Source organism: Puntigrus tetrazona, chromosome 11 (assembly GCF_018831695.1).
Source record: "Puntigrus tetrazona isolate hp1 chromosome 11, ASM1883169v1, whole genome shotgun sequence".
Lineage (NCBI taxonomy): Eukaryota > Metazoa > Chordata > Actinopteri > Cypriniformes > Cyprinidae > Puntigrus > Puntigrus tetrazona.
Genome location: NC_056709.1, coordinates 8,954,903 through 8,978,906, shown reverse-complemented (window position 1 = coordinate 8,978,906; position 24,004 = coordinate 8,954,903). Strand labels below are relative to the sequence as shown.

At 38.1% G+C, this 24,004-nt stretch overlaps 1 protein-coding gene across 1 annotated transcript in view; it reads right to left on the bottom strand.

Annotated features, from left to right (window-relative positions):
• Window positions 1–24,004, bottom strand: part of itpr1b (inositol 1,4,5-trisphosphate receptor, type 1b) — an 87,792-nt gene that overhangs the window by 335 nt on the left and 63,453 nt on the right. Inside the window, exons 47-55 of the mRNA XM_043252539.1 lie at window positions 17,986–18,033; window positions 16,666–16,773; window positions 16,333–16,497; window positions 15,404–15,447; window positions 14,511–14,564; window positions 13,285–13,399; window positions 3,894–3,996; window positions 1,696–1,869; window positions 74–184 (exon numbers count right to left, since the gene is read on the bottom strand). Coding sequence (XP_043108474.1) covers window positions 74–184; window positions 1,696–1,869; window positions 3,894–3,996; window positions 13,285–13,399; window positions 14,511–14,564; window positions 15,404–15,447; window positions 16,333–16,497; window positions 16,666–16,773; window positions 17,986–18,033 — 922 coding nt within the window. The remainder of the gene's footprint in view (window positions 1–73; window positions 185–1,695; window positions 1,870–3,893; window positions 3,997–13,284; window positions 13,400–14,510; window positions 14,565–15,403; window positions 15,448–16,332; window positions 16,498–16,665; window positions 16,774–17,985; window positions 18,034–24,004) is intronic.

Sequence of the window (24,004 nt, the reverse complement as noted above, 5' to 3'; positions counted from 1 at the left end):
GCTAGCTATGATTATGAAGGCATTTCAGAAGAATTGCATTTTTTCAGTATTGTAAAGCATCACTAAAATTTACCTTTGTAAACACCTTCTTCTTTGTTAACCCTAAGTAACCCCAGCTTATGAGAAAGGCCAGTTTGAGACCAGCATTGCTTTCAAGCGCCAGGTCTTTCAGTGTTAACCGATGCTAAACAAGGGAAGACACATTCACAGGGGCAGACATGGGCTAAGCGCCAGCAGGTTCAGTGGGTTCAGACTCACGATCAGCTCCACTGATCAAATTAGTCTGGTCTTACATCTTAAATTTGCACATCTCAAAGGCCTGCTTACAAATCCGAATTAGACCGGCCCGAACTCTAACCCGAACCAGCATGTAGACCTGCTACCAGACATTTAGTGCCTGACTGCCATTAACCTCCGACCCCAAACATCATACACATAACCTACCAGCCACTCTTGCAGGTCTCTCCTTTCCTCGCTCCCAGCAGCTAGGCCAGCACCACCTAGATTTAACTAGAAGTGTGTGTGTGTGTGTGATGGGAGTCCGTCCACTATCCATCATGGTCTCCTTGTGGAACAGTTCTCCTCTTTCCGACACAATCGCGCCTGCCAGAACTCTCCCATTTTACTGGTCATTGTTCTCAAACATAGGGAAAACTGCAGATTAGGAAATGCATATTGTTACTTGCCCAACTCAACATTTTATTATTAATTAAAAGTGGCTAGATATAGATATGCGATCTAGTAGTAATTTAAAGTTTGGGTAGGAAGGATTTTTCGAATGTTCTCTATCGAAGTGCAATGTTGTGAAACATTATACACACTTTAACATAAATTTTAGTATTTCATTTTAATGCATCCTTGCAGATTAAAATAATACATTTCTTTCAAAACATAAATACCCCAAACTTTAAAATGGTATTATAGTTAATAAATGTTTGTCGTATTTCAAAATAAGGAAAGAAAATTTTTTGGGGGTACAACACTAATGGATCTAAAAGTGGAAAATAATTGTCAATCGTCATGAAATTAGTGTCAAGAATACAGAAGAAAGAAAACTATTGTGCTAGTTATAAAAAAATAAAAATAAAAGCTTCAATTCCTATAAGCATAAGACAATTTCTTTTGCATCTTTCTTTTGTATGTAAGTAAGGGTTCTTATGGAATAACCAGCTAGATGTTTCAAATCTAGTAACGTGTTACAATTCTAAAAACAACAAGAGAGTTCTCGTGGTACAATGTAGACTGCCACGTGTTTTCAAAGTTTAATTTTTCAGACTTTGAGCAACATCGCATAAGAAGAATCCATCTGTTTTTCTCACCAAGAGTTTTATTGATATCCTGTCCACGGTCAGGATGAAGTCATCCTTGGAAGATGATGTATCCAACAATGGAGAAGAGTCTAGACTCAGGATGAGAGCCAGAACGGGCGGTCAAAACGTATCGAGCGACCAGCTCCTGGTTATCTGCGTCTGATGACGCTTTTTAACAGCGCCTCCTCTCGGTAGATCAGGTCAAAGAGCTAGAGAGGTAGAGTGTAAGATGAGAGCGTGTGTGTGAGCGTGTGAATGTATACAGTATACATGACGGTGAGAAAGCGTGAGAGGTCAGAGGTCAGAGTTAGAAGAGACGTCCCTGTGTGAAAGATAGGATATGGTATGTCTGGTGGAGTGAATGAAAGTGCATGTATTACTCTACAAGCAAGCTGTAGAAGAAGACATGAACAAAGACTCCAAGGCTGCATATAATGAGGTAAAGCAGATGATACAGGAACTCCACATCCATGATCATGGCCTTCCCCTTATCCTCTTGTGAACGCACGTACCACATTTCCCACAGAAACTCAATAGAAAAAATCACTTTATTGCACACCTAGAAAACACAACCATTGTGTTACAATTTTAGCTCTTATATAATGATTTGAGGGTAACCTTCAGCAATGAGCATTTATCAAGTAGCGTGTCATTATGGATACACAACCATAAATACCGGGTTTAAAGCACTTGCATCTCTTCATTGCGAAACATTTCCCTGAAGTTGTTTTGAAATTATATTTAATCATGTTTTTTTTTCTTTTCTTTTTTTTCTTCGTTTCAAAAACCGCTTAAATTATCGTGCCATTCAGCTAATGATGCATTGGAATAATTCAAACAAGCTTCAACTGTTCACTGTTTAACTGTCGCTAGTAGCTCATTCTTGTAGTTTTGTAGGAAGCAATTACATTTACATGTTCAGGAGTAAGATTTTTTTTTTTTTTTGCATGAAACGTAAACATTTAGTCAGCAAGTGTTCCAAAACCATACGCTTCGCTATGCTAACAGTGGTGTTTTGAATATTTTTAGCATGTGAGAAAAGAGCAGCATGAACCCCTTAAAACATCTCTTTTGAGTTTTCACAGAGAAGAGAGTAAATGTCATGGCTAAAAATGCTGACCAATTACAATTTTTAAGGGAAATCTTTAACTTTAAGTTAAAGATGATTTGAAATAATATTTGGTTTGAATGCATACTAAAGTGTGCATACTATTAGGGAAAGTGGAGTTATCGTGGTGAGCCAAGTCCCATTTTTGACACCAGGCCTGTGAAAGCTGCGGTGAAATCCCCCAGTGACGCACGACACACCTCAGTGCAAACACAATCGATTCGCCCTCTAACACCACCAGCCGCCCGGACGGGTTTTGGCAGAAGACTCAAGACAAAGGCCCGAGAAGAAAACAGTGGGCTCCAGCCCAGGCTAAAAATATGAGGCGAATATGAGTGGGAAGCGAAGGAGTTCGAATCCATGAGGCTGGGGTAGCACCACTATGACTATAGTGCCAGCTAAACCAACATTGCCGCCTCAAAGCAGAGCAGAGAGGTGTGGCTCCAGGGTGCCTGAGGAAAAGAAGTAAACACGCTTTGAGTGCCATCAATCATGCTCTGGGATAAAAAATACCACAGAAGTGACATGTTATCATGCCATCTGTCACGGTTACAGCATCAGCGATGCTACAGGCCTTATGCTCAACTATCTCAGGGACACAACTTAGATTCTGATAAAAAAATCCACACTGCGCTTGGAAGTGTCTCATTCTTTTTTAGGTTGTTTCAACATGTATAACCGTTCTCGATTCGATTGGGGGAAATACTGAAAATGATAATTCTGTTATCACTTGCCCTCATTATTTCTTTCTTCAGAATGAGGGCTTCTAAAAACACCATGTAATTAACATTTCATACAATTTTGGCTGAATAGTCCATTTTTTGTTCACTTTTAGTACCTGGAAAATGGCAGTCGAGGCATCTACATAAAGCTCTTGTTCTCCGTGAGAAACAAATGTAGATTGTTTGGGATTGGAAACAAAAATGAACTAACTAGTCAAATTCAGAAATAAAAAAGTTTCATTTTTAACAAAAACAAGTGCAGATGCTAAACTAAGATTATATTCATTGTCATTACCCATGACTGCACTGCGCTCTGAAACTCTGTTTCTGTACAGCAGATCTAAATGGGATTCTAAAGTACTTGCAGCTCTCACCTGTTGAACATGTTCGGGCACATTCTAGCCCTCAAGGAAAGAAGCTTCGAAAAAAGTTACATAACACATTTGAATATGTTAAGGTCCGATGAAGCTTTGCCATGAGCCGCTTTCTAGCATTGCTTTTAATCCTCCTTCTAAAATGATCGGCAATGAAATGTACAGTACAGCAAGGTCTTATATTAGTGGGATTGGGCAGCGGTATGTGTGTGTGTGTGCGGTGCGTATGCAGAGAAGAAAAAATGAGGCTGGGCCGGATTTGCAGACCACAGAGGTACGGTTCCAGCTCGCTGCTCACTCCCGCTCAAGTAGTAGACCATGACAGGTGCTTGTTACATAACACGTCGTGCTAAAATACAGCTGAAAGATGCATGAGTACCGGGTACTGATAAGGGACGTGGGCCTCTACGGCCGAGCTTGGGGTTTGACCGAGAGGCTGTGGGCGGCCAGGAAATTTTTCAGAATCGAGGACGTCAAAGGCTCTGTTCCATTCATTTTCACAAACTTACACGCAGACTGACTGAACTCAGACTCTAAGAGCTCATTTAAACCTGGAAATAAAGTTTTAGTGCCACAAAAAAACAAGTTAATATTTCAGATCTGCACTATGCCTTAGCATTTAAGTACATTTAGATCCTGTATGTGACTTTCTTCCGGGCAATGAAGATAGCCTTAAAATCTTTTAGCAATATACACGCCGCGAACTTGACTGTCAGTTTGATCATATCCGCTTAGAATGCCACTGGCAATTAGAAAAAATGTACAGTATAAAGGTATTGTTAAAATAATTAAAAAACGCATCAGGAACAATAAAATAAATAACAAGACAAAAAAAAATCAAAGAAATATGACTTAACATGAATGAAGACTGAATATCCACTTGACTCTGTGCCAGGCACACAGAAATAGATTTGCAATGTGCATGCAATGCCCAAGATCTCTCAACATTTATACTATGCTCCTGTATTGAGGTTATACACGCTATCTACTTGCAAGCCCTCGTGTTTGAATGGCTACATCTCAGATAGACGGGCGGAGGGAAGGAACACCTCAGAGCCTCTACACACATTCTGGAATTCCCCAGAGCCTCTGCTTGACCTTTACAAATACTGTACAGGGACCTACTGAACTCTGCAGAAGGCCTTTATAATCGGCTTTAGAGGTGCTGACTCACTAAATACTTTCACGATTTTAAAGTGCCCACAATGAAAGTGAAAAATACAGCAACAACCAGCAAGAACTGATACAAACATGGTGATTGTGGGCCGTTAAGAATTCACAAATCAAGAATTGAAAAAATGATTTGATACACCAATAAACTGAAATTATGTGCTATAATGCACAAGGTTTTTTGTGTACAAGTGTGTTATAATACACACACACACACACACACACACAATGGTGAAAATACAGCAAAATTTTAACGAAATGAACAACATACGACTGATAAATAATAATAAATAACTAAATAAATTTAAATACTCAAAATAAATAAGTACATGGAAATAAAGCAAACAAAAGGTGAGCCGACTTTTATAAGAGTGGAGAAAAATAACTTATGGAAAATGAACTACTGAACTAATTATATAATTCTCTGTTAAATATGTGTAGACAACAAATATTTCTAATAGTTTACCGATTGTTATACAACCATGTTTATTGCAAAGACAGTATTCCGGACCACCTTAACATGTCCTTTATCAGCTTTTATTGGTTTGCAATCCAAACTGACTCATATTGAATTTACCTAGAGCTGTAGTTCAGTGTGTTTTGGGCTCCTCAGAGGAGGCTTTGTTTTAGAGATTTCACTAAAGGCCCTAACACCATGTGTGCGCTGAGAAAGGGAAAGGCCCAAAACAAAAGAGCCCTTGGAGCCTGGACCCCAGCCTGAACAATGGTGGTGAGTTTATGCCAGCCACAATGGGACCACGCCAGTCACAATGACTGGGCCAAGGATGCTCAACACAACACAAAAGAGCGAAAGAAACACAGAAAGGCCTAAGAAATATTATCAAACATCGCTTACATTAGATGATACTGATCACAAATCAACACAGAAGCAGAAGCTGTTGTTATAAGAATGAAGCAACCGCCAGTCTTTTGACTTTATCTGGGTTTCTGCTTCGGGTCAAATCTCAGCCTGGACATAAACAGGTGCTGTATTCCCTTCACATGTATACAAACACACACTTTTGGATTGTGAAGAGAAGGGAGGAGATAGTACAGTCTTAACAGCTTGGCAGGACAGGAAATAAGGTGTGTGTGTGTGTGTGTGTGTGTGTGTGTTTGTGTGAGCACTGGAGTCAGTTGACATGATCTCAGATAAGAGGCAAGATCTATAACCAGGTTGTGCACAAAAAGTTATGTCGATCATTAGACACCTCATAAAGAACACACACGCTTTCTGATCAGAACAGCTTCAGGGCATCCACGATCTGTATTTCAGTTTTGTTTACTCCGGTTATTTTGAAATTTACTTATACTTATTCCTCCTTGATGATAAACATTCAAACTATATTTAATATACATTATAGAATTTTATCGAATGAATACATTCCGGCATTGATAATAAGGAACAAACACGATGCAGAATAAACAGAAAATAATAAAAATGCACGCCACTGAGGTAAGTGGAAGGATCAAATCATCTAGAACGAATGGATTGCGATAAGATGTACATGACAGAAGTAAGTGCCAGCAGCGTTTTTGTTGAGCCTTGTTATGTGGGGCCAAATTATGTCTTTCAGGGCTGTAGCGCTGAAAGTAGGTCAGCAGCGTCAAGCTCAGCATCTGTTACTGAATGCACTCATTACTCCTGTATGAAAAACAGCTATCTGTGCTCTAGGCAATGTATGCATGTATGATCAAAGGCGTTGGTACTCAAATAAAAATACAGAACACTAGCATCCAGCTTGTTTGGGATCCTCAGATCTGAAAATCTCATGACGCTTATGAAGCCTGTATTTATAATAAATTATAAGGGCATTTTAAGGCATTGCAACGTAATGCATAATGCATTATAATAACTCCTTATAACGGTTACAATATTTAGATATTTGTGATTAACTTTTAATAGTATCATTATTTAAAACTCACAATGAGCACCATATTAAATCTACTTCATTTATAATAGACTATATCATATCATATCTTGACGACATCTTGTAGAGTGCCGTAGTGTTATTTGAGTGTTTCCTGTGAAGCTAATGTGAGCTAGCTAACAATAACATTTCACTACTAGTATTTACATTTTAATTTAATATATAGTTAATCAGTCTATAAAGAAATATGTCCCAAAAAACACTGGATTTCTACACTGCTATGGCCAACTGTAGCTAATCAGCGCAGGGAGATGTACAAGGTCTTATTTTAAATAAAACTCGAGATGACAAATTTATCAGGCAGAAATGTACTTTTGCACCTAAAAAAATTTCTGTGCAATATATTTAAGATTTTTAACTTTGCACATTTTTTCTAACATAGTGACGACATGCAAAGGAAATAATAGGATATTTTGTAAATACTATATGTCAGAGTGTGGAAAATGTTAAAAGCATGTAGTGTTAGAATTAACCACAGTTCCGCTTCGGCCTGTATACATGTGAAATTTCTTTACAGAGCGCTTTCCTTATTGGTAGGTGTGCCAAATGCATATGAAGGAATGAAAACAACAAACTCTTTATATCTCCTCAGAAAGACAGAATGTCAACAGACTGAACTAACATACCTGAAGGAGCTTACATAACAATTGAATTATACGGTGTATGCAATCTCATGCAAACAGTAGTAAAGTGAGAGAGGTTCTCTTCTCATTAATAATGCGGGCCGAGCCTTTTAATAATGAACCGTCGCTTCTAAGACCCTCACTGTTATTGCTTGTCGAGCCTTGTGCTTCAAAAAATGTTTCAAATAATAGTCTTTGCGATATTGCAATTCGGTATTAATGTTGGGTATATTGTGTTGCCCTAGACTGAACTGTGTGTGACTTTGTGTGACGCACTCCAGACCCACAGTTTGAAAACCCTCATGGGAAAAATAAATTGTACTGTCATTGTTATTACTTTTATTATAAGTAACAAAGTTAAAATGGCAAAGAGATATTACACTTAATGCATTATAACTATGAGAAACATAATATTGTAGTTTCAGAACACCAAATTCAACTTGATTCATTCATTCAACTTATTCCACTGTGTAAGCAGTAAATGATCACAGTCTTACAAAACAAGTAAATATTAACATATTAAAACTGTTCTATGAATATTAATGATATGAACAACGATTATAAAAGCGCATTATCTTTATAATGCATTATGCATTCATTACAGTACTAAGAATGCCCTTATAATGGCTAAAATACAGGCTTCATAGAAAGTGTTACCAAATTTAGTTTTGTGGTGAAGTAACCTCTTTAAGAATAATTCTCAATGTATAAAAATACAGGATTCATAGAAAGTATTACGCAAACTTATATCGTGACATGGAAGGAAACACACCCCTTTGTACCGCCCTTCTTCTTCATGCCAAAAAGCCAAAAACACAACTCACCTCCACGCACTTCCAGTGGATAGAAGAATGCCAACACCAACAGGTTCTATGAGGACGCGAGATTAAAGGAGATGCTGTCTAAAAGGACATGTTACGGGAACACTAGTACAGGATGGGCTGAGCTGGAGGAGGAAGAAACAAAAACTCAATGCCAAACTTTAAGGAACATCAACACAGCACAATTTATACCTTTCCAGATTTGTTTCCAGATGTTGCCATCACAAAACTAAAAGGGTCCAGTAATTATCCCCTGATGAACACCACGCCAGAGTTCGACGACGTGGCTCTGACACAAACACGAACTAACATTTCATTTAAAAGTTTGGACGAGCATTCAAACAAGCACCAACTTTGTCCAAGTGTGTTCTGTGCCATTATGGAAAGCAATTTGTTTAAGTATTGGCACAACAACATTGTTTAAAACTAACTGCATTAATTTTAGAGCAGGATCACTGGTAGCCTGAACAATAGAATATATTAGTATTTGAGGGGGTCAGAAATTGCACACTGCACCCATAAGACTGCCTATTCCACTTTTATATAGAACAATGTAATGAAGTGTGGTTCAAGAAAGAAACTAATGTCTTGTGCCAACAAGGTTCATTGAGATGAAATAACAGATGATGTCACTAACAGGTTCCATGCATTACTGCTCATCTTTTATTTGATTTTTTGTTAAATTAATTGCATTATGTCATTCTACTGCCTTCTTCTAAACAACATAAGGACAGTTTGTTAGCTCTGGTGTATGATCTCTAAAGACTAATTCTGAATGGTCCAAGCTCAAATGTGATCCAGTTGACCATGTGTATTTTCAATTACATCCAATCAGGACAGAGTCCAATGTACTAACTTTAAAGTCTAGTATTCCTTCAAAAACTGTTTTTTCTTTAGTTGTTGGAACAATGCTATTCCCAAATAAAACATTTGAATGTATTGAATGAAGATGAGACCATTAGTTCTGTAGAGATTTCACTTTAACCACCCGCATCTCCAAATCTGAAGTCAAAAACCCTAGAAAAAAAAGACCAAAGAGTTCAAGAGTTTAGTGCTGTCAAACCATCTACTAGAGCTTGTTGACCCTCTAAACCGCCACCTTTGTTTTGGACCCGTGACTCTATGGAGTCTAGTTGGAGGATTTAGTTTCAAGCAATGGCTATTTTGACAGGGGTTTTTGTCTAAAAGAGGAACTGGAGGAGGGGACTTTCAAGCACACAGGCCACCACACTCATGACTTGGGCTTGCAGCAAATGGAACGTTGCCTACTTTGATTCAGTCTGATAAAACCTTTACATGTCTTTCTTAGAGGTTCACACAAAATGGAATTCACACCTCCCTTTTATTCACACCATTTTTATTCAAAGATACAAACAAGAACTGTGGTCAAATGTCCCATGCAAGAAAACGTTGTCCCTCTGTTTGCAAATTTGCATTTTGACGCAGTTCTGATTCTATCTTCTGCAGGTTTTATCATATTACTGTGGTCCAATTTACACTCTTCCTGTCTGAGAACTCTTATCCTTTCCAGATAACCCATTTTCTACCATCCTTGCCTCACCTTTCCAAAATGTTTTCCACAGAGACAGATTTTTTTCTACATTTGATCAACAGGATCTAGTGCAACAGTCAAAAGTGCATGAATTCTGGTTAATGACATCTTTTCTTCTTCTAATACTAATTTTAATTTTCTAATACCTACATTGCTATTCAGTGTGGCTTTAATAACCCATCCTGGTTTCTGGTTCAAGCAGTTCCTAAAAGCAGCAGGTTTTAAGGCCTGCTGCAAAGCTGCTGAAATGGTCCTAGATTGGTCACCAGCAACCGGCTGGTGGAAAAATGGGTTAAAGAATTTTTGCCATCATCTGTTTATTTGATCCTCGTCAGCTTATTTCCGTAATCAGCTTTTGTGATGTAAGCTGCCATGTGTGTTTGTTTGGGATCTCATTTAGACAGCTCCTGACCCATCTTCTTCCTTGTTTCCCAAACCCTGCTAAACCAAATTTTTAAGCAAACTTAAACATAATTTTTAGTTATAGGCTTATCTTATCTATCTTATTGTTAACATTTACACCCTCTCACTGCCCGTGCTTGAGGGGGTCAGGGTGAGGCATGCAAGCCTGGGATGTGGGTCCCTGACGCTCTGGGATTGAGAGGGTGTGTAAAGCAGCTTACTAGGTTATAGAGGAAGGCTGAAGTGCGCACGCATTGCCACGGAGTTTGCGCTACCAGTGGCCTTGAGTACCTCAGCTTCTTCTGCCAGTTCATCTCGCTGGAAAGATCTTCAGAGCGTAAAAAGAAGTCATTGATCTTGCTGCCCTGCTCATCGCTACTTGTAATAGACACGAGCTTGGACTCCTGAGTTAGAACCGTGACATGTTGGGGACAGGAAAAAGAATAATCTGCTCCATTGTGCGATCCAGGCGGACGAGATTCAGAGAGAAAACAAGCAATGCTGCAGGCTGTCAGATTGGCTATATTTGTGAAAAACTCATTTGTGAGTCTTGTTTTTGTTCTGTAGGTGCTGTTTTAGATTTTTTGTCTCAACTGGTGCAATCCCATCAGTGAAATTTCAGTGAATTTCTTGGTAAGGTAAAGAGGGGGCCACTGCCCAGCTGGCCATTAGTGATGGTGTTGCTTCAAAAATTATTTCAAACCATGCAGCTTTTTCATTTATGTGACAAAACTAAACTGAGATAAAACTACTTATTTAAAAGGATATTTCACTCAAAAATGTGTCAATATTAACTTATGTCGCTCCAAAATAAAAGTTTTTCAGAACACATATTTTGATAGAAACCAGGAGGCTTTTGCGACTGTCCCACACCGACAAGTAAATAACACTGTTAAGGCCCAGGAAAAGTATGAAAGGCATCATCTGGAATAGTTCACCTGCCATCAGTGGTTCAACTGTAATGTTATGCAGCTATGTGAGATACTTTTTGAAGTGGAAAGAAAACTAAAAATTCAACAATCAAATAACAGTCGCAGCCCTTTGGTTGTCATCCAAAGATGAAGCTTCACATGTTTCTGGAAACAATATGGGTTAAGGATTAATGACAAGATTTTAGTTTTGGGATGGAGAACCCTTAAGATAAAACATACTGTGACAAATAGCCGTATATGAACAAACATTGGTGTGATAGGACATTTTTTCTGTTTCTGTACTATGCATTAGCTAAGGTTTTCAGAGCCATTTTGTGTGTGTTGCCTTGCAGCTGTTAGGGATTCTGGGTCAAAAATCTGATCTCTGAAAAGACCGCCTGCAGTGCATTAATGTCAAAGTTTTTCAAGAAACGAATAGAAGTAAAGAGCAATGCTTGTGTACTCAAGTCTACCAGATGGCTGACCTCGATTTGGGCTGTGTGTTTCATGAACTCCAAAGCTCATCTCCCTCTCCGCACGTCCCTCCTGGCTTCAGCATTGCCTGGAGTCTTGTTGTGTCTGGCGAGCTGTGGTGTATGTGGAAAGGATGAGACTGTGTTTGTTTCTCATTGTGACAGTGTATATATGTTGCAAATGACCCATCTGGCCTCATTGTTTTGCTCATAGCACACTTACCGCCAGCTAAAGGCCAACGCCTGTCTGAGAAATGCTGGTCTGAATCCAAAGAGTGCAATCATGAGCTCACAACTGTCCAGCAACTGTAAATTACTGTTAATTAATGAAATAATTCATCTATAAATGTTTCTGAACATGATGTCAAATGTTCTTGCACTGTCTACATAAAAGTTTCACATCCCTAATCCTATAATATACCACAGCAATCATGCCACCCAAACTCAGGCAAAAATCATGAAACATTTACCAATCTAAAGCCTTAGATCATGGTAGATAATACTCATGTCACAATCTATAACCTGAGGCTTTTAAACTTAAGTTAGTATTGTGCTATTTGGCCATAAATACGCAGATTATTGCTTATACAGATTATTATATTGCTAGTTATAAAAGTTAGAATTGCTGTAGATATAAAGTCAGAATAGTGGATATATCTTGCATGTTAAAGTCAGATTGCACATATAAACTCACAAATGTGAAGAAATACTTAATGCACAATGTTTTTTTTTTTTGTTTGGTTTATTTTATTTTGAAATCTTTTTTTTTTAAACAGGCTTCATACTTTATGTTGACTAATGTTTATTCATTGGGGGTTTTACAATCAAGGTGTTTCTGAATGCCACGATAATGCAATATATAAATAATGGTATTTACATTATTTAATCTACTTATAATATGATTAATCATTTATTATTTTGTGCATATTTATGTGAAAAATAAGTTAAAGCATCTTTTGTTTCATTATGTTTTATAATACCATTTAGGCTATATTTGATCTCGTTCTCCAACAGCTAAATGGCTATGAAACAGCCACATTCAATATTCTCACAATGGCCCAATTACGACAACAACAACTGGAGGGTCAAAGCCCAGCAGTGAACAAATAAATTCTGTTTAAAAACACAACCAGTGTAGCCGCTGCAGAAATGGATTACTTGTTGCTGCAATTCATGGACTGACCTTTTGAGCCTCAACCTGAAAAGCACATTTCTATTATTTAGGTAAAACTGAATCAAAAGGCCCTGTCTAATGTACTTTTGTTCTCTGTTCTTTCATTTACAAACCCTGATGCCAAACAGTGTAATTTGAGGCCGTGGAAAAGCTGCACCCATTCCTAACATAGTTACAACTGATCCTCTGACGCTGACCCAGATAATTACGTGAATAGGCAGAAAATCTATACTGAAGCGCACGGGGAGGGGAAGATCGTGATATAATCCAGACATCTGACACAGTGAACGCAGTCAAAGTGTGTGGAAGTGCATACAGGTGTTTGCGCCACCTGATGGGCCAGGATGTAGATGTTGTGACCTACATTACGTGGAGAAGGCATGCTCTTTCCTCGCCATTCTCATCATCCTCGTGTGCTCAACTTCACCCCTCCTGCATGTAGGCCTTTTGATCACCCACCTGTACACCAACCACCAATAATTACACTAGGATTTGCCACTACATGCAAAACGCGTTTTCATAGTAAAAGTGCCATTCACTCAGTTCTTGGTCTCATGTTATACAGGATTCTTCTCCGCTGCTCACTTTGTCGTATGCTTTCCATGATGGCAAGCAGCAGTTTTGAGGCGCGTTATTCTGTCACAAAAACCATTCAATTTCAATTATTTTGGACTGAAGCAAACAGTATAATGCTGTGAAAGGGTTGTCAGCACCTTGAGCTCCAGTGGACCAAGTCCATCCTCTTCTTTCCCAGCGGGTTGATGTCGCGGAGGATGAGAGCGATGATGATGTCAATGTCGCTATCCATGGCAAAAGAGTAATGCAGTTCTGAACAAGGAAAAAGATGGGTAAATGTACAAAAAAATAAAGTTTGGTGTTAATAAGTTTATTTTAGTCTTTTATTTAACAACAAAAAATTATACACTATTATAACAATTTACTAGTATATTAGTATACTTAGGTATAATCATATACTAGTATAAGATTCAAGTAGTTTGAAAATTTTCTATTAAAAACAACAACAAAAAAAAACCCATTATTGATCCTTAAAACCTTTGAACGGTATTGTATAATGGGCACATCTACAAAATAAACTACAGAATTGAGCCTTTTAAAATAACACTCCCTACAGTTTTGAATCCATTTATCCATCTCCGTGATCTGGCGACACTTTTAGCTGCAGCTTAGCATAAATCATTGAATCTGTGTAGACCGTTAGCATCTCGCTAAACATTACCAAAGAGTTTAAATATCTTCCCATTTAAAATTTTACTCTGCTGTAGTTACATTGTGTACCAAGTACTATATGGCCAGGAACTATAATCTCATTCTGGCATAACAATGCAGGAAGTTTGCTGCCGTACCATGCCTGCAGCAGGCACAATGATATTATGCCGTACCTAAAAATAGACCCTGCATTTTGAGGCGCTGTGTAGACTTTTCATTTCCTGTCGGTCTTAGTAGACCATGCAACTACAGTCAAGTTTTAAATAGGAAAACATCTAAACCATATTTGGTCGTTTTTTGAGCGAGATGCTACTGGTCCAATCAGATTCAATGATCTATGCTAAGCTGCAGTTAATTTATCTATCAGATCCGAGACGTGATGAATGGATTCAAAACTGTAAAACCCAAATGTTTAACTCTAGTGGAGTAAAAAGGTTCCTTTAAAGGCTAAAATGATCTGAATAATAATAATAATAAAAAAACATTATCTCAAATGTTTAATATGAAAATCAACCAGCAATTAAGCAATTACAGACCTGAAACAGAGTGCTTCAGCCGGAGACTAATCATCTAATCATTACAGGACAAAAGCACATTGTCGCCCCACAAGTACATTACATTCCTCTTAGAAAAGTAGGACAATGATGATAATCAGTCCCATTATGAAAGTCCTAAGTGAAGTTAAAAAAGTTTCATAATGCCTAGTACTCACCTGAGTAGATAATACTGGGTATCTCTAAGGCTGGTATAATCTTAACGCAATTGTCTGCAAAAAAAAAAAAAAAGATAATTCAGGCATCATTTACCCTCTGTTCTGAGTTCAAGAGACAAAATTGACTCAGAACCCAATTCATAAAATATTCAATGATTAACTGCTTCGCCTTAATGATTATTTCTCAACCAGGCTGTTAAGAGCTGTGTATCCCAAAAGCACTATGTTTGAGTAGAGCAGATTATAGAAAACCGAGCAGCAATAGTCACTACTCTTCAGAATCATTTGCTCATAAAATAATATCATGATGCTTATATTGTGAGTGTAAATAACAGTAAATTAATTTAAAGGGATAGTTGTGAATGAGCTGAGGAGATTCTGAGATTATGTGTATAAGAGGTAAAAAGTTACATAAATACATTTTCTGCACAGACAGATCGTTTCGTGTCTTAAAACTCAATGTATCATCACGACCAAAGGGGTTAATTTGTTTCTGTTTTGTGTTTTTTTTTTTTTTTACTCTCAGAGCTTCGTAACGCTTTTGGTTGCCATTGACTTCCATTATATGGCTGACAGACTGCAACGGTTTGAGTTCAGAATCTCAGTGTTCTAATACAGCTAAATCACCTACATCTTGGATGCCCTGCAAGTCAGATAAACATCGCCATTTCTGGGAGAACTATCCCTTTAATTCCTGGATGAGGAAGCGTGTGCGGACGGTTGGGTCTACCTGGTTTTCATGGCAAGGCCCTCGGGGCAGTACTCCGTCAGGCCTCCACAGTCTGGGTTTATGAGAGCGACGCTCTTCTCGCAATATAGCCTCCCAGCAGCCCCAGACCTCCTGTAGTGCTGCCACATATGCAATCCAAAAAAACTGCAAAGGTCTCACACACCAGGTTGTAGTTGTTTCTTGTTGTCTCTGATAGCGAAGGAAGTTCTAGGGAACAAGGAGAAAAACAGGATATGAGGGACATGCTGGTTTTTATAAGTCATATTAGAGCTAGAGTGGTTTCAGACAGAGTCAATATGTAACTCTTAGTATGGTATGGAATAGGATTTAGATTCAATCGAGTCATGATACTTGGAACAAAAACAGGTATTTCAAATTTCTTTTCATGTGTATTTTCTGTGGAAAACATCAGATCCGGGAAGTGGTAAAAGATAACAAGTGTTTGGTGATGTAACCACCTGCAGCATGAGGTTAAAAACATTAGGTAAAACTGTTAATGATAAGTTAACTGTAAGTGTCAGGAGCACTTTACTACAGATTTAGTGTTAAATAAATTATAGAAACTATTTTGGTTTCTTTATATATTTGTTTTGTATTTCTGTAAGCATCTTCAGGGTGATGTAATGTAAAGCTCAAAGACAAAACAATAAGCAAAAGAAGGAACTTATTTGACGATCGCTAACTATCAAACTAGCCTAAAATTTTCCCTTCAGAAGCTACCAAAACATATTATTTGCACATTTAGTTTATTAAAAAGCAAACTCCATTTACGCTTTTAAATAAATACATAGTCTGAAAAGAAAAGAAAATTTGCCTTCACCACCTTTAATATTTCTTTAGCCTTTTCAGCTAACAAAGTTTTTGCTAAACCTTTATCCCCGGCATCCATTTTACCAATGTAATCGTTCGAAACAAACTTCTTCCTACATTTTCCCCAAATATCCCTTCTTCCTGAGAATTATGCACGTTGGGAAACTGAGCAAATAACATTTCATGTTGGTTTGAATGAATAGGATCTATTTAGTTTTTTCAACCATCTCAGAACATTGGAGCACAGTGGCTAACCTGCAGTTCACGGTTGTGGTTTTCTACAAAGCAGCTGCAGGAGGCAGGATTGGCTGCATGATGGTTGCGATGACGCTCATCTCGTTGTCATCCTGGTTCTTCTCTCCTGTGCTGCTCTGCCCCTCCTCCGACACATTCTGATGCTCGCCGGCCGTCCGCCTCCTCCGTACAAGCCGTGTGGAAGGTGGCCTTCTTTGTGGTCAGAAGCTTTCAAGAAGCTGCTCTCGACTTCCTCGGTCACGCAGCAACCTCCTTGACTGAAAATGGGTCGTGATTTGTTTATGCTTTTGGGCCACAGGGTATAACTGTGGTATAGTCGCATGCAGTGGTTTAGTTTAAGGCGCGCGCTGAGCCCCTGACCTTCTGCTGCCTGGTTGTCCTTGTCGCTTGTGTCCTCGCCTTTGGCGCTTGCTGCCCAGATCGCTGGTGTTCACCGCCACAGTTGCCTTGATCTTCTGCTGGGGCCAGCTTCATCCGGGCCAGAAACACTTTGAAGAACTTCTCTCTGACTTCATTGCCGCCTGTCAGACGGCAGAAAAACCACCGCTGGAGAGATTGGGAGACAACGAGGAAAACAAAAGTCAGCATACTGTAAAATGAATAGATAAGAGAGGACTGAAGAGACCGTATCCTTTACAACAATAAGAGTCATAATTTTGCTTTTCACGATCTCTATCTCTCACCTCCAAAAGCTTTAAATGGAAGCCAAATCATAACTGATTTATTAGTTCAGTACGGTATTGCATCATCCAAACACAAATCATACAAATCCAAAGTAAAAGTAATACTAATATTTTCATAACTTAATTAAAAATCATTTAAAAGTTAATTTACTAAAACAAGTAGTATACATATATATAATATATATATATATATATATATATATATAAAGGCAGTTGACAAGTAAAATTGAATGTGTCCCATTGCGACATTAACAATAAATACATTAACAATATATTAAATATATACATATGGAAACACACAAAACACAAATTTTATGGAAAAAGTTAAATAAAATAATAACTAAATATGTTAAAAACAAAATTATATGGCCATACGTGAATAGTCTATTTTATGTATATAGTTTTAATCTACTTAGCTTAATAATAGCAATTAATATTACTAATTCATAATTTATAAGATTTATGCATACAGAAACGTATCATTCATATTTATCGCTCACAGATACAACTTAAAACTTTACATAAAAATCATACAGACACATATGCACAAAATATACACAGACACGCACAAACAGTTTCATATATAACAACAATTTTTTATTATTTTATTTGATTTATATTTTTAGACCTAAAACAATGTTTATATAAATATGTTTTTATCAATGCACAATTGCATATTTAAACAGTCGGAGAATTTACTGACTTGGTACACTTCCAGATAGTCCGTATCTCAAATAATCCAGTTAAACCTTTCAGATGAGCGTGTGCCACCCTGTCCCAGCACACGAGGAGTTAAAACCAGTAGCCAAGTGCTCCTCAGCAGAGTTCTCACGTCCCTCCCTCCCCTCCACCCTGTTTACTGCCAGCCAGACCTGGCTACACCACTGCGGTTACATAACCTCTCCGAGCGGCCCGGACGCGCAATGCATGCACACACACACACACACACACACAGAGAGAGAGCAACACGGAAATAACCTGGAGTGCCTCAGCTCACCTGATTTCCACACCATCTGTCTCAAATACTGTCCCGAGCGCCATAAGCCTGGCAATAGTCCACATTCACACAACACACGATTCACACAGAGCGCTTGCTTTCCCAAGAAAAGCCTAAACTGCTTTCATTTGCCTAAATTTGAGTTTGAGTTCAAAACGAGGTACTGATAATAAACCGCGTTCTAGGAACGCAACATCCCAAACTAAATCCTAAAGGAAAACTTCAGTTCCTTCTATGAATAAAAGCGCCCTCTGGTTATGTAGCTTTCGGGTCTGGTATATCCTGTCCTACTTTCACTGTTTTTTTTTTTTTCCACATAAGTCAGTAATCAGCTGAGCTGGTGGAGGGTTGCTCATGCACGCCGCACAGGACGACGGAAAAAAAGAAAAGAAGAGCGGAGAGGAAAATCCTGCCTCTACTTTTCTGGAGCCAAACAGGCACGGAGTGATGTGTGATGCGCGACACAAGGAGGGAGGGGCGTAGAGCTATCAGCCGATTCTGGGGCAGTTTGAAAGCTCATAACCAGCCTTCTCTTTCCAGGTTAACAGTGAACCTAGTCATTCAGGCCTCTTTCAAACAACAGCGAAGTAGCGAAACGCAACACACCTACCCACAGCGACACACACACACACACACACTGGCACAAAGGAGACATGCTTAAAAATGATTCATCTGCTCCAGCGCATCCCAAAGCCTGGACGCCATCGGACAACGCCTAAAAAATAAATAAATAAATAAAAATTAAGCTTCTTTCAGAACGGCCTCTTTGTTAAATGCTCAATCGAAAGTTAATTGAAGGCAGTCCTGACACGCAGCCAATCGCCTCGAGAGATTCAAACGCGGAGCTAATCAACAGGTTATGCAAGAGCCTCCGAGCGGAGGAGAAGCGGAGTTTATAGCATTACTGCATTCAAATGTGCAAGTCTCATGACTGCTCTATAAACAAGACGGCTACATCAGATGAGACGCCGCGTAAACATGTCAACACCTGACTACCATATGACGCGACGCTCCAGGAAAAAACAGAGTAACAGTGGAGCGTTGGGAAAGTAGTATTTTCCAGGTGTTTTTAGAGGGAGTCGGCAAAGTATTTCAAGGCCAAGGATCCTTTAGATAAAACGGAGCAGGAGCCTTTAGCATTTTGTTTAAAACTGAGTGAGAGGCATTTAGCTTATTTAAGTCATTTAAAATGTAAAAAAAGTGTGCTATATTGTTAATATTCTAAAGCATATTATTAGCTATTACTATTTTAATAATATAAAATAATTTACATTAAAAAGTGTAGAAATAGAAAATTGAAGAAAAGTGAGTGAATAAATAAACAATTTCTTAACAATTACGAATTAAATATGAAATTGTATTTTTCCTGAATACTTAAGAATTTTAATATGAAATAAATATAAATAAATATGAAATAATAAAGAACAACAAATGTAATTTAAATATTTATACCTTTATAAAAACAACACATGTTAAGAAAACTAATAATAATATAATTATAAATAAATTAAACAATGTTAATGAATATAAATCCAATGAATGGTATGGAATATAATGAAAAATATGAATATAAATATAGATAATATAATGTATTAAAAAAATGTCTTACAATTACATAAATATTAAATGCGATAAATAACTATAGAAGGTAATATATAAACATAAACAACAAAATAAATATGTAATTAACAATATATATTTAAAAATAAATTTCTTATAAAAATACATAAGTAATAATAATACAAATTATATATTACATATTATATACATATTCAGATTTACTTTATTTATTCAATATTTTTATATTATTATTTCCCTTTTGCACCTCATAAATACTGAATATACTGGTGACTTCTGAATATTCAAGACTTTTAACTTCTATTTTTCTATCCTACAATTGTAGAATCATATTATTGAATACAGTTGAAACTGATGCAAGAGTTTCAGTATAGAACAAGCTGTATGCAATCAGCTTACAGACACGCATGAACAATGAACAAGTTATTATATCATGAGTGGAGGACTCTGTGGACAAACCCTACATCATTAACTCAGTCAATGTTACAAAAGATGTCTACCAGCAAATCACCGTATTAGAATAGGATCGCAGGACGCCGAGTTATGATGCTGACAATTCAGCTTGCATCACAGAAATAAAAGTTGAGGCCAAATTGCCTGTTATTATCATCATCAAAGCCCATCTACTGCCTTGATCCCATCGTATCTTCACTAAAGTCTATCAGCGCTCATTTTACTGCAACCAGTCTATCCGCAAGGCGCACCAGCCGCGAATTCCAGGAAGTAGACTCTGTACGGGCAGGTGAACGGGCTAACAGCAGCATCAGCGCATGCTAAAAGGTCAAGCAGCAACCGCCTCCTCCTCCTCTCTCCATCCCTTCTCGTCTATCTGGAGCCTTGGCATCAACAAGAGGATGTTGTGATCTATTTATAAGCGAGCTCAATCAGTGCCGCCCACCCGCCTCAGAATCTCATCGGGAACAGTTTTGACGGCGGCAGCCAGATGTGGAGATGTCCTTCACACTTCAAAAGCAGCTGGAAGGGAAAGTCTGCAACACGACACGCTGATACAAGCGCCAACTTAAGGACTTTGAGCACTTACTAAATCCATTAGAGAGCTAAGATGCCGTGATGGGCAGACCTTACAATAATAAGAGACGGGTGGGGTTAAATTCTACCTGATAAGCAGATTTCTAAGGGTCTCTGATGGAAACGATCAATTTCATGCCTTCTGTCACATGATTAATAGTTTGTACTTTTTTGTAAGCAAACTAAATGTCCTTTTAATGTAATAATAAAAGAACTTCGCCAGGTTTACTGCAAAATATCTTACCTGAGGCTTTGTGAAGTAAATGAAAGAATAATTTCATATACATTTAGTACTTAAAATATCGCTTTGGGAAGATAATTATAAATACATTATATATATATATATATATATATATATACATACACACAGTTTCCTTTTCCGACTATGCTAGGCTAGGCTTTAAAGGTATTTAAAAGCTGGATGTAAATACGTCGAGGTCAGCTTTAGACGACTCACATGCCTGTTGAGTAATAGAACTCACACCTGTTGTGCTTCATTTACACTCGCGTGCGCTCTGCCTGTTCCTAAGCAGGCTGTTTGGAGCTTACGGTAACCAAGAGAGCCAGAAACAGAGCTATGCACACGACTAGCTTCAAGTACAGAACATCCCCAAGGACGAACTGCCACCGTGATAAAGTTCGAAAGAGTGTAAATATTTGCGTCACAAGCAGAATTATCAAACACAGACAATACTTCTCCTCACACACACACACACACACACTGGGTGTTTGGTGTAGGTCACAAGTTAATGTTTAACCAAAAGTGTGACTTATATGGCAGGCGTACAGGCAGGGTGCGATCGGAAACCCCGGGAGGAGTCCTCCTGTTTGAGTTTGTCCTGCTAAGCACTGACGCCATTTTTCTTATGTTACATAACAGGCCCGGACAGAAGCGAGAGCTGAGGTTTTGACTTCATAAAGAGGATATCACATTCTTCTGCATCTCCTCTCTTTTAAACGCTAATCGATGAGGTTTAGATGGAGCCATGAGTCAGAAGCTGGAGCAGATAATGACAACTGCAATAAAAAAATATATATCATCTGATAACAGAGGCGAAACAAAAAGCCCTAATTCTAATCCACCCAGGGCCAATTTCTAAGGCTCAAGGATAAAGACCCTTCTTTCCCCTCCCAGGTGCCGGGAACGCATTGCTATTTATACTTTTCTGAGGAAATCACGAGCCATACGTAAAAGTATGGCAGCCAGAAATAACACGGCTCATCTGCTGTATTCAAATGAATGTGTCACTTTCTTTAAAGAGACTAAGATCTGTGCATGCTTAATTTACCCAAATATGAAAATTACGCCTCTTTTTCAGTGTATGTATATATATATATATATATATATATATATATATATATATATATATATATATATATGTATCTACAGCATGACATATACATAATACCAAACCGCCATGGTAGAGACATATTGGTTTGGTTACATGAAGCCTCTATACATCGAATAACATCTGTGTATCGCACCACTTTCTAATATACACACACACACACACACTCTGTGTGGTATATATATGTTTAATGTTGAGTATTTCACATCATTCTGTCACATAGGAATGCATACTCTGACATCACAGAACAGGAGGGGTGTGTGTGTGTGTGTGTGTGTCTTTGTGCGATTAGGCTGCTCCAGAGTCTCAGGGCTGCTGCCCACTTGCTGTAGAGTTGAGTGGGCGACCCACTTCGTCACAGGTCATCCAGAACTCAAGCTGTTCTCACACACTCTGCTTCAGCACTGTACTCCGGGCTGTCTCTCGATCCCTCCCACTCCTACTTCTGATACATTTACTCACCGCAGATGAAGTCCCGTCTGCCCTTCCGACTCTGTCTGGCCTGGAGCCTTACGAAATACAGGCCTGCATTTGAGCAGAGCATCAATGAGTCCCTGATTTAGAACAGTAATTTCCACCTCTGCCTAATTACGTCTACTCAGTTCATTTGCGGGCTGCTTCTAGTGTGCTTGAAATTGGATCTCATGTATCCTGTAACCTCTACCATTTTTCAATGGCAACCTGCGACTTTCAGATGACTCTGGTGGGTGGTTTAGAAAAAGCGATGACCAATTCAGCTTTTTAAAATAAACCCCATATTAAATAAAATTAAAACAAATTTGCTGGATCAAAACAAAAATATGCCATGCCTTGAGATGTGTTTTTGTAGTTAAAGAAATAATAAAATAAAACTAAATTTTATAGACAACTTAGTAAAAACTTTCTGAAAATGTGAAGATGTTATGAAGGCTTCCTTAAACAAATATGTCTAAAAAGATTTGTTAAAAGAAAATAAAAAATTGTGTTTTGGTTTATTTGGTTTAGTGTAATACTACCAGCAAACGTATTTATTAAAATGTATTTTCATTTATTACTTTTGAAATAAGTCTATTTTACCTCCAAGAGCTTAATTTATATGATAAATGGACCAAAAAATACAGTATTGTAAAAATAATTAATTGCGATTTAAAAATAACTTTTTATTTCAATATATTTTAACATGTCATTTATTCATGTGACAGAAAAGTTGAATTTTCATCATTTAAATCACACTGCCTAATATTTTTTGTGTATTTTTCAAGATTATTTAAAGAATTAGCTTTAATAACGTTTCAAACATTTTTTTGGTCCATTTTTATCCAATTGAATACATTTCTATTTCTAAACAGAAGCATACATTTCTTTTGAAAAAACCAGAATTACTGACTCAACCGCTTGACACCGCTCAAACTATAGCGCACATAAATGCGTATAAATCACACTGAACAAACACAATATCTTATATATACTGACAGTATCTTTTGACGGCCTATCAACTCACCGTCACAACATTACTAACATATCATTATAACCAATGAGCGTGGAAAACGATTTGCAATTTGAGTCACACGTCCTCTTTGTCAAAACCTTTCTCACAATCACAGCCTTTTACTTCAACTGCTGAACGAACAGCGAGGCCTAAATGTAGCGAGACAAACCTCACTGTGCACAGGCGGCCAGCTGCACGGAGACTAAATTTAGTGCCACGTCCATGCAAAAGAAGCCTTGCGCAAATAATCGTCCGTCCGTAAAGTCCTATGTTCTACTGTATTGTTATAGATGGTCCATATTAGTATAGTGGTAAAGCCATGAGCAAATATTCACACATATGAGCAAAAACGGCATTTCAACACAGATCTAGAAGTTAGGAAGGCCAGACAGCATGCGGTCTGCCCTGTTCCACTTCTTTGTGTTCACCAACACACTTCCCGTTCTCTCTCTGCCTCGCTTCTGCCTGGCTCTGCCCTCAACTTTTGCATAATCTATCCGCTTCCCACTATTACTCAGTCAACTACCTCTCTCTCTCAGCTTGCATCCCCTCTTTCCCTTTCCTGGTAACAGCGTGTTATCCCGGACGACCACCC